The 11,799-nt window shown below is 38.3% G+C and overlaps 1 protein-coding gene across 1 annotated transcript in view; it reads right to left on the reverse strand.

The window, feature by feature from the left end:
• The window catches only part of DNAH5 (dynein axonemal heavy chain 5), a 113,959-nt gene extending 106,697 nt beyond the window's left edge, over nucleotides 1-7,262 (reverse strand). Inside the window, exons 1-3 of the mRNA XM_054285448.1 lie at nucleotides 7,239-7,262; nucleotides 5,536-5,670; nucleotides 3,629-3,718 (exon numbers count right to left, since the gene is read on the reverse strand). Of these exons, the coding sequence (XP_054141423.1) occupies nucleotides 3,629-3,718; nucleotides 5,536-5,670; nucleotides 7,239-7,262 (249 nt within the window). The remainder of the gene's footprint in view (nucleotides 1-3,628; nucleotides 3,719-5,535; nucleotides 5,671-7,238) is intronic.
• Between the last annotated feature and the right edge of the window lie 4,537 nt (nucleotides 7,263-11,799).

An 11,799-nucleotide genomic window follows, 5' to 3' on the forward strand; every position in this document is an offset into this window, starting at 1 on the left:
GTCTTTGGGGGTAAAATGTTTCTCATATGGTTTTGGTCACAATACTTCACCCTACCTTGTTACTAGCTTTTCAGTATTACTGCAGAGTAAAATTGCACGCATACACATCTCAGTGAGGCACTACTACAATAAGATGAAAAAGTAAGCTGTTGATACCAGCAGTTAAAGGACAACATCTAAAAAGTCAGAGATCCCTCTGCATATTTTTTTCTTTCAGGCACATGGCCATCTGCACCAGGGATCCCTATTTTGGATCAGGTGGCCCCAAAAAGTTCCCTCCCCATCCTTCTGTTCACATCATCTTTCTCTCTCCCTTTTTCACTGCAGCTCTGAAGAAGTCTCATTTTCATATACCTCAGAATTACAACAAGGGCTCTGTCCCAGCAAAAGACCTGACTCTGTAAATGTTATTAATTTGATGTATTGCATGCTAATAAAATTTGTGCTATCTTTATACTGCAGTAATGGTTCAGTTTTGCGTGGTTTTTAGTAGTGAAGGGGCCACAGAGGTGTGTTAGGAGAGTAGCTAAGAATTGGACAAGTACAAGGCTGTGGCTAATTCTAAGTCTTGCACCTGCAAGATAGCATGTCCTTAGACTTAGCTGTAGTATGATAACAAATAGTGAAAGAAACATGAGAAAAGAGAGATGTAACCCCTAAGGAATGGGGAAGAGCTGATGTAGTGTGGCCAATAGACAGTGTAAATTACAGAATATTCATGAGCTTATTACTTGCTGTATAAGTGTCTGATGCTCTCTTCAATAAACAGAGCTTGCTGAACACTCATATTGAAAGTCTTGAGCCTTCCCTGCACCGAGACAAATAGCCAACTGCAACAGAGGTGCTTCTGTGTGAAGCTGCTGGAAGCTTCCAGCATGTCTGCCAGAGCCAATCCCTGATGGAGATGCTGCTGGCCAAGGCTGGGCCAATTAGAGATGGTCATAATGCCTCTGTCATAACATATTTGAGATGAAAAGCAAAACAAAGTTAGGGGTGCAGTTTTATATCCAGCCAGAGAAAAGGAGGAAGTGAGAACATAGGGAGGTGCCCATGCTGGAGTGGGTGGACACCTGGAGGAAGCTGTGATCCAGTGAGAGGCCAGGTAGAGAGGGACCCTGCTTCCAGGCTGGAGCAGCCTGGCCTTGGAGGACTGTACCCTATGGAAGAGTGATCCATGTTGCAGCAGTTCTGAGAGGACAGTGTGCCCTTGGGAGGACTCAAGTTGCAGCAGTTTTGTCAGGACTGCTGCTCATGAGATTGGAACCACGTTGGAGAAGTTCACAGAGAGCTGTCTCCCATGGAAGGGACCCCACAGTATCACAGGGGAAGGACTCCTCTCCCTGAGATGTGAAAGAAAACCTCAGGTGTTGAACTGTCCAAAACCCCCACGCTGTTGTCTCCCTGCACTGTCAGCGGGAAGGAGGGAGGGGTTGGGAGGAAAAAAAGGTATTTTAAGGGCTTATTTTACTTCTCATTAGCCTGCTCTGATTTACTTGGTAATAAATTCACTTTGTACCTTTAAGTCAAGCCTATTTTGCCCTCGGAGTGTTTTCTCCCAGTCCTTATCTCAATTCATGAAACCTTCAATAAATTCTCTCTCCTCTGTCCAGCTGTAGCAGGGGAAGGTGAGTGAGCAGCTTTTGTGTGTGCCTGGCATCCAGCCAGGGTTAAAGCGCCACAAGTAATTACAGAGGCAAGACCAGCAAAAGTCATCAGAGTTTTCCCACAATCTGGGGAGGTGAAGTAGGTAGTATAACCTGCAGTCTCTTAAGAAAAGATGTACTCTTACTGAAAAAGGTGCTAGAGGTTTTTAAAATTGACATGAATAGTGATCTTCAAAACACTGCAAAAAATCAAACTTTTAAATGACACCTTAGGTCTCTGAAGTAGATCTTCCTGAACTCAAAGATACAGCTCCTGCTCTGCAGAAACACAGAATTCCTTGTACACTCCCTTCATGGGATCATCCTCTGCCCTAACACAAATGTTGGTTGATTCATCAGGGTCAGAAAACCAGTTTGGGTATGATGTGGCCATAGTAAGTGCCCTTCCCAAGAGGGTGCATGTAATGCCACAAAAATTCACTTAGATTTACCAGTTAGTAGCTACCATCACAACTGAGATTTTTGCTTTGACAGCCTGTGAACCACAGCCCTAAACAATCAACACAGATAATTCTTTTACAAACTCTGCTCCACATACAAAGGGAAAATGTACAGCAGAAGTTTTATGGTCTGACAGTATTACAAGTGACAGCACTTACAGCTGTGGGCAAAGTCAGTCTCCAGCCTACTCTCTTGATCCCCTCTCTCTTCTCCATCACTACCCTTTTTTTCTTAATTTTTTTCCCTCCTGTGCATGATATTCTAAGGACATTTTCTTATTCACCCAATGCATGCCTTGCTGTGAATTCATTTGGGTTTTGCTTATGTATTTTTTTCTACTGCTTTCCATATTGCCTATATTTTTAGTACCAAACCACAAAAGGTTACCAAAATCCTACCATACTGTAGTGTGATCTGATTGGTTTGTTGGTGGGTATGGGCAACACCCATTAGATTCCTAGGCTTTGACCCTTGCCTCACACTCTCTTTGTCATACTTTCACCACTTCATCTCAGGCATGTTAAAACTTGCTCCTCAGATTTCTAAATCAGTGGTTGCGTTCGTGTTTTCATTTCACTGTATTTCTATGTGCATTGAAACTTTTTTTATTAAAGTTGCTTATATCATATTAAATAGTCTTTTCATCCCTTTTAGATATATACAGATATACTGAAGAAAATGGACACGTACAGATATAGTGAAAATGCATGAAATATAAATCCATATTTGTACATTCATCTAGGTATATGTTTACCTACGTATAAACACATTTATACAGCTAAGCATAGATATGTTTACAGGGCTGTTCATGTACTTCCAGGGTAACCAAGTGGTGTGAGCTCCCACCAGCCAGTCACAGGCTCTGAGAGGTCACAGAGCACCTGGCTGGTGCCAACAGCAGCAGCACTGGAGGCTCTGGGAGAGGAGCCATGGGCAAAAGGAGGATGTCATTGTCACAGGGGTCCTGAGCTACCTGCAGGGTGAGGGAGAAGGAGGTTTCCCCCAGAAGTGTGGAACATGGGGGCACTCAGTAAAGGAATACATGCAGAAAGGACTTTTGGGGTAACACCTTTCTACCCATAATGTGGGTCTCATGTAGATTTGTCATGAAACAGAACCACCTAGATGGATGGTCATGTGCCAAGAAATGTGGATGGCTTCTAGGCGGCCAGCAGGTGGCAGGACTGAAGAGGAGAGGAATGGCATCTGTCACTTCTCACCTTGTGTGAAAGTCACCTTTTAATTATCAAAAACAAATTGCCACAGGCAAGAGCTGCTGAGCTCACAAGGAAGTACTTTGCTGCTCCATAGTAGCAACATGCAGAAGTGCACTAATAAGGTTTGGTAATTTCATCAATCATCATTTCATGGGCAAGGATCAATGCCTCGGTGTGACCAAACCTGTCTTGCTTTAAGTCCCAGTTTATAAGATATAACTTGACAGCTTATAACTTGACTATTTTCTTTTTCCTTGCACATTTGCTCAGCACAACTGTAACACATTGCAGGAGATTCTAAGTCGCTTTACCTGTATCCATTACTTCCACATCTTGGTAGTAGAACATCAGATGACGCAGACCTCCGGGGGCCAGGAACCTGTTCATGCGCTCTATCTGTGTGAAATCATGTTTAGATCATAATGTGTCATTGATTTGTTTCATATCACAGCGACAGAGGAAGCCTTTTCCTTTTACATATTTAAAAGCATTAAGAAAATTTAACAGCTCTTCATCAATTCAAGGCTGCCACCAAGTATCACTGAAGCATGTATTGATAGTGTTATCCACAAATCTCATGTATAGGCCATACAGGCTGAGGAAGAAACTGAGTTGCTTTATGCTAATATGCTGATGCATGTCTGAGCACTTGAAAGTCTGAGACACCTCATCCACTATTTTTCTAGATCTGAGTCACTCTTCTGTGTAGTCCCTAATTGCATAGCTAACTTTAGCAGAAAAGGCTCCTTCAAGTTCATCTTCAGAAACATTAGGTGGTACTATTTGTGCTTTCTAGTGTAGAAAAAAGGCTAGAAGATCACCAGAAGCTGGAAGAAAGTCACAATTATCCCTCTTCCATTAATAACAAGCCTCAGTTACACCAAGATAATGAGCTGCTATTCCGGAAAATCTTGGCTGAGCCCTCCAACATGAGGACAAAACAACTATTACACTTCTCTCTTTCCAAGTGTAGAAACTGCCAATATTTTCCTCATCTGACAGCTATTCTCAGGCACTATAGTTTGCCAGTAAACCCATTTAGAGATAGAATGCACAAAGGCTGAAACTAATTCTGCTTTTTAATGTGCATGACAATGTTCTGCACTGCTCATTTGCTATATCATGAACTCATAGAAATGTTGGAAGAGACTTCTGGGAGGTCCTGAGGCCAGCTTCCTGTGTCACCAACAACAGCTCAAATCATCTAGAGCATTTCCTAGGCTAAGTCTCCAAAACCCCAAGGACAGGAATTCCACAACTGACTTGAAGTAACCTATTCCCATGTTGTATTACCCTCCTGGTGAAGAAGGGTCTCTTGGTGGACATTTTGCAATATGTGGCTTTATCTTTGAAGTTATCATCTGTTCCCACTGAGAATAGTTCAGCTCTGTCATCTTTGCAAACACTCTTCAAGGAGCTGCAGGCTACTATTTGACTGCCACTCAACCTCTTCTTCTCCCTCATCTCATACTTCATGTTCCCTGTGTCCCTTTCTTACTGGTCTTCCACTGGACTTTCTTCAGTTTCTCAACAATATTAGCACTGAAATGGAATGCCTAAATTGAAGGCATGTAGATGGAAAGAGAATACAAGAGAAAACAAATCATAAAAAACCCAAACCACAGCCATGTTTACTTTATTGTCAGGAAGTAAGATATCTACTTCCATCTACCTAGCTTGTTTAAAAAGTGATATTTTTCAGTGTCTCAATATATGAATTTGTATTAGCCCTCATGCAGTCACAGTCAGATCACATAAGCCATTCTATTTTGTCAAGTGGCTTCTACCTATTTTAATTTGCTGATCTAGATTGCAATAGAGTCTTACAAATGCTGGCAGCCTTATGGAAATGACAACATGCAACCTGCTGTGGACAGGACTCTTGAACCTCTCTGTGCTGTGTACTCAAGGACTGGAAGACTTCACACTGTGGTTTCACTTTGAAATACAGTCACAGTTTTTAGCATATTAACTATAACCACTGGAAAGGAGAAATTCTAATCAATTTAAAAATCAGTATTCTTACAATAGGTCCTGGAATTAAGGACATGTTTGTTCAAATTAATTAAAGATGCTGAAAAAAAACCACTTCTTCAAGGAGAAGACTTGAGTGACCTCAGGAGCGAAGTCTGAGAACTATCTCACCAAGAATTTAATGGTAATATTAATTCCAAAATATACTATGAGCTCCACTTTCAAATTCATCAGATTACCTGGTTTCCATCAAGAATAGCATCTTCTACTTCTGCTTTGTCCAGACTGACACAAGAGGCAACAATATCCAGTAAGTAATCATGTCTGCCATCCAGACGAGCACGTTTAGCCTCCCTCTCATCCTTGAGATTTTGCTGTTATTAAATACAAAGTGGACAATAAAAAACTCACAATCTAATTTCAAGACAAAAATAAATAAAACTTTACAATTTCTTTTTAAAAATAAAGGCTATTACATTCAATCCACACTTGTGATTTATGTTTCTATGGCACTCAAGTGAAAATTTTAGAAGCAGCCTTTGTTACAATTTTACAGTTTGTTTCTGGTGTTCCATTTTCATATTTATCACAACATTTCTATCATAAATAATGTTGTACAGAAAGCTAATTTGTTGAAAGGCTTTGTAGGAAAAAAATATTTTATATGTACAGCTCGATTATTCTGCATGTTACCTTCAACACCCTAAGTCCTTTGTCTCAGCTTTTCAGTCTAGTCACGTATGACCATCAAGTCAAGACAGGATTCTGACTGATCTTTGTTACTCGTGGAAGATATTGTAAGCACTCTCTAATAAAGACAGATGCTGCTGAAGGAAGCTAGGGTTTTATACATTATCTCTTTAATATAATGAGAAGTAAAACAAACCACAAGCCTCAAGGTACACAAGTGTTTACAAATGTGCTTAACTATAGCTATTATACCATTCTTCAAGCAGTAAGCCTACTCTTCTAATTAAATTGAAATCCCATATGTAACACACCTCATTACATTATAGACAAAATAGCCTTCTGGAATAGTTACTGGTATTATTGTGCTTGTGGGTTACAAGATTCAATATAATTTCATTTTCAAAAGAAATTTAGAATGATGTTTCATTGGAGGTAAATTCAATCCTTATTTCCCTGGTGATTAGGAGAAAACTAGTAACTTTATAAAGTATGCATAAGTGATTTATCCACAAGCTTTTGCAGAGCCAAAAGGACCTGCATAATATACTTTATACACTTATGTAAATATCTTTACTACTTTCTGAAGGAATTTTCAAATACCTGGTAAACTGGTAATACTACCATGCCTTCATAAATGCTGAATGCTTTTGAAATGTTTTTCCATATAAAAGGCAAACATACAAATCCTATTTTTTACACAGATATGTCTGAAGAACACAGTAGCATATTAATTTATACATGTACTTTGTGCTATTTTACCCCCTCATATCCTAAACATAGTGTTCAGTTTCCTGAAAGTAAAGTGTCATCACAGGATTGGCTTTTCCTAAATGCTTTTAAACATGAGCAGAAATTTTCCTCCTCATTAGACATGCAAAAAGCAACCATTTTTTCTGAAGCAGCTCTATTCACACTAGATGATAACAATAGAGTACTCAAAACTATTGTTCCAGTAACTTGAACACAACTGATAGGGCACCTTTAAAAAAATAATAATAATACAAACCAATACTCTACCAATTAGTTTCTATTTAATACAGAAAGAAGCCTTTTGTTCTACCTAAACTACAGAGACTACTTTTGTACTCTGCTTGTGTTTCCAACATAGAGCTCCAGATATATTACTATACAAGATTACATCTTAACACTGTTTTTTAAGCCACCATCTCCACCTATACAGATGCTCTTGACATGTTCATAGCTTCCATTTCTTCGACAAGTTGCTATTTGTATAGGCTGAAATCATGAGTACCTTCTTCTCAAACTGAGCAATCATGTCCCAATGTTTGTTTAAAACTTTTTTACTTGCTGTGTCTCAAGTCCTATAACAAATATACAAGCTATTGTGCATAGCTGTTCATACAACACTGGGCAATATTTAATGTCTAAGTCCGGCCACAAGAATGTTCATTAAGATATCACTAAACTTTAAGTGCAATTAACTTAAATTACTTAATGAACCATACCTAGAGAAACGGGAAACTATTAGCTAAATGATAAAGCTATAGTTTTATGAAGATAAACACTTTGACTTGTATCTATCATGTCACTACTGGAAGGCATTTGTTTTGATATGTAGGCTATTTCTATTACTAATGCAAGTTCCACACATTTTTTCCTGAGGTGCTACAATACAATGCAAGAGCACTCAATATAATTCAAGCTGTCATGCTTCTATATTTTGATGACTTATCATTTCTACAAACTTCCTTCCCAAATGATGTGTTGCTTAATCACAAACTTGCACATTAGTTGTTGCAGTCATTAGAAGAGACTTCTGCCTCACTTTTAGGATTAGATTGTACACAGAAAAGTAGAGGAAACCTAATTTCAGTGCTTTCAATAGAAAACCACTAATTTATGTATTTAAAACACTAAGAGGCCATGCTGGAAACTATCCCCCAGTCTATCTTCTGAGCTTCCATTTGCATTCTACTAAAAGAATGAATTTTTAAGATATTCTTTACTTAGGATTAGTAATCTCAGAGAACTAATTATAAGAAAATGCTGAGCTTTCTACCTCTCATTCTTCCCTTTCCCCTTTAGCTACCCTCACATCTCACTTCAAATCAGCATTGTGGTCATGGCCTAAGAGTTTTTGTAGTTTTAAATCCTGAAGTATTCACTACAGAAGTACATAGGCCTAAACAGAATCTATACCAAAAAATATTACCCAAGAATAGGCAGCTCTATGCAATTCAGAATTTCATAGAACACTGAAAGACTAAGATTTGAAGATGGAAGAATGCTGAAGCATACAGAGGATCATTTATGTAGGTAAAAGAGAAATTGCTGTTATGTGCAGTAACACTGACATGCAAATCCTGAAAAGTATCAGCAGCAACTCTGATCAGGGTCATACATCATGTCCCATGATGTAGGAGAATGCAGTATTTACAAGAGATAAACACTGTCTCACTTAGATATCTGGAAATATTGTCCAAGTTTTTTATGGTACAGCTTCAGCTCAGGTTTGTTGGGGGTTTTTTTATGTAAAGAACAACACAGGTAACACAGCCAAGTTTAGTTTTGGGTTTCTTTTACCACTTTTGGTTATGAAAGTAAGGAAGGCTATATGATACAGTCCCATAACAGATGAAGGGCCAAAGCTAAACTCATTAACTGAAAAGTCCTTTTCTGATGATTAGTCCAGTTACACATCTTTTCCTGAAGCAAGAAAAGGGAGAGATTCCTAAATGTATCTTTTATATACCTAAACCCATAAATCTCTCCCCATAAATCTGAAGAAATAATTTGAGATTAAATTAAAATCTTCAAAAAGTTTCATAGCTGCTAAAAAATTATATATATTTAAGCCGCAGGTACTGAAAGAGCACAAGTCAGAGATTCAAGGGGTTCATTTTTTTAAAACAAGAGGCTTAGAAACCAGCTATTGACTATTGCCAGATTCTCCATTACAGACTGTAGCTGCTGATGCAGACACCCTGAATAGAGTTAGCAACAATGTTGTTAATATGCAAGTCACATGCACACAAGATAAAACTTGTTCTGAACACTCTTTATCCAGCAAATAATGCATTTTGTTGTCAGAACACTGTGCATCACAAAATTTAGACATGCTGAAATCAAAGTCTTATGGATGAGCATGACTTTACAGGGAAGTTCAATAGTGAAAGAGTCAAAAAAGTAATAATGTTTTATTGTTAATTTACTGACTTATCCAAAATTTATTTAATCAGCGTGGAACTCCTTTGTCTCTCCTTTAACTTGCTAAGATGTTTTATATTACGTAAGCCTTGCTCAAGAATTTCCCTTCAAAGGTAAACTGCACTCCATTTCACATATTTTCAAGCACCCCGAGTTTTCAGTCTTCAAGTTTGAATGGTTTTATTTCCTCTTTCCAAAAAAATACAAATCCTAAACAACTAGGGCAGTTCCCTTATCCAACTCTTAAATCTCAAAAATCAGAGCTTTGCACATTGCATTAACTCAGGAACAGTTTGCTTAAATAACCAGCTTTTAAAATGAGTCTAAGCATCTTAATGACTTCTATAGTCTGTTGTAGGTTCTCAATGCTAAGTATTGGTGTCAAAATTCTGTTCCCATCTTAGAAGTATGGGGAAAGTGAAGTTACATTTCTATTTTCCTTCATGGCAGAGTCAACCTGTGTTTTGTTGCTACATCTAACGTCAAACTCTTTAGCGTTCTAATATGGCATTTGTGAAATTATACCATTACCAGACCATTGCAACAATCTGGGCAAGACACAAGCACCACTAGCCAAATGCATAAACACCTCCCAGTGCAAATTTGCCTTTCAAAACAAATTATGCAACTAACATCATCCACTTACACCTATTTTAAAACACTTTTTTTCTATGCCATCCCCCCTCAACACACACCTTTATTTGAATTACGTATTTATTAGTCTAAACCTAGTTAAAAATTCGGTTTTCCTTACCTTTATCACTCTGCCAATGCTTTGTTTCCAAAGTTGCTTTCTTCCAGCTCTAAACATTGTACTATTCAATATAAGCATCAAGCACTGTTTTTCAGGAACAATCCCTAATCCATGGGGAAAGCTTTTACATTCATAATTTTGTACTCCCCCCAACGTTTTGTTTGCACTTGTTCCTTTCCTTTCAGTAGGAATGCCAAAATAACTCTGGAAAATATAGTAAGGACATAAAAAAACCCAGCACCTATTAACCTTATCTCTGTATTTAAAATTCAGTTCTAGTGTGCACACAAATTGCTAGAAAATTAAATTGCACTACCACAGAAACAAGAGGTCTCTAGCCACCAGAATTTACTGCCTACAGATTAGGCCTTTAAAGTTACTCCTACCAACCACAGTGTTGTTAAGGTGATACTGTTTACATGCAAACACTGCTGGATACGATTCATCATACTCAAGGGCACCATAAGTATTTGCAGAAGTCAATTTTATAACTGCTTCTCTGATTTGTGTTTAGCCTTCTGAAGCAATCCTTGTGTCAACAGGCATCTTTGTTTCCTTGTCACAGGTGACTGTTTAAATATACAGCAACAGTCAAGCAACTTTCAAATATCTTTTACCTACAGACTTGTAAATTACCGAGTTTTCTATTCATGCTTTTATAGAAGTACATTCAGTTACATTTATTTTTCAGTTGTACAATGGTTGCTTAATACAGAAATTTTTCTTCAGCAAGAAATGTTAGGTTTTTTCCTTCGTAAAAGAGCTTTAATTTTTTTCCACTTCAGTGACTGAACATAATCCAATGTCCTCTTCAAAAGGCCAAGAAAAACAATCTAATTATCCAGTATTAGGAACAAGAAAACAGACATTTTACAGCTATTTCTGGCTTAAAATGTCCCTAAATATTTCTGCTTCCACTCATATCAATGTGAGTAATGTCTAAAAGCACTTGACAACCTTAGCATTGACAAAAATCACATGAGCAAAAACCATTTTCCCTGCATTATCTACATTTTCCCACCTACTGTAGTCAAATCCAGTTGTGCATACATGTCTGAAAGACTGAAAAATTGCATTTAGGGTAAAAGTAAACATCCATAGATTTCTCTGAAGCCTTTAGAGGGCTGTCGTTTAAAATTAAACACACTATTAAATATTACATATAAAGTTAATTCCTACGGATACATTCACTGAGGAATTAATTATTTTCATTCTGTTGGAAGGAGTCCAGAGGAGAGCCACTAAGGTGATCACAGGACTGGAGCAGCTCTCTTGTGAAGACAGGCTGAGACGGCCAGAGCTGTTCTGCCTGGATTAGAGCAGGCACTGGGGAGACCTTCCAGCACCTACCATTTCCTAACAGGGGCCTGAAAGAAGGCTGGAGGGACTTTTCACAATGGCATGGTAGTGATAGGACAAGAGGGAATGGCCTTAAACTGCAGGACAGCAGGCTCTTCACTGTGAGGGTGGTGAGGAACCGGCACAGGTTGCCCAGGGAAGCTGTGGATGCCCAAGTCCTGGATGTGTGCAAGCCTGGCTGAATGGGGCTCTGAACAATCTGGCCTAATGGAAGACATCCCTGCACATGGCAGAGGGGGTGGAACCAGTTGATCTTTGTTGTTCCTTCCAACCAAAACCATTCTCTGATTCTATACTTATTTGCATGATATATGTAATTTCTAAAGTAAAAGCTCAGCCCAATAGGCTCAACTTCACCCTGCAGCAATAAAAGTTCTTTTTAAAAAAATGAGGAGGAAAAAATCCCTTACTTAAGTCTCTTGAAAAACCAGCTAAAAATCATGGATCTTTTTCCTAAAATGCTATAAAGTCATGGCAAATAACTTACAGATTCATAAAATTATAAGAATTTTTTTAAATCTCCAAAAGTTAT

The sequence above is a fragment of the Melozone crissalis genome, unplaced genomic scaffold (assembly GCF_028551555.1).
Source record: "Melozone crissalis strain CALT ecotype California unplaced genomic scaffold, PUWL_Pcris_2 ptg000042l_1, whole genome shotgun sequence".
Taxonomy (NCBI): Eukaryota; Metazoa; Chordata; class Aves; order Passeriformes; family Passerellidae; genus Melozone; species Melozone crissalis.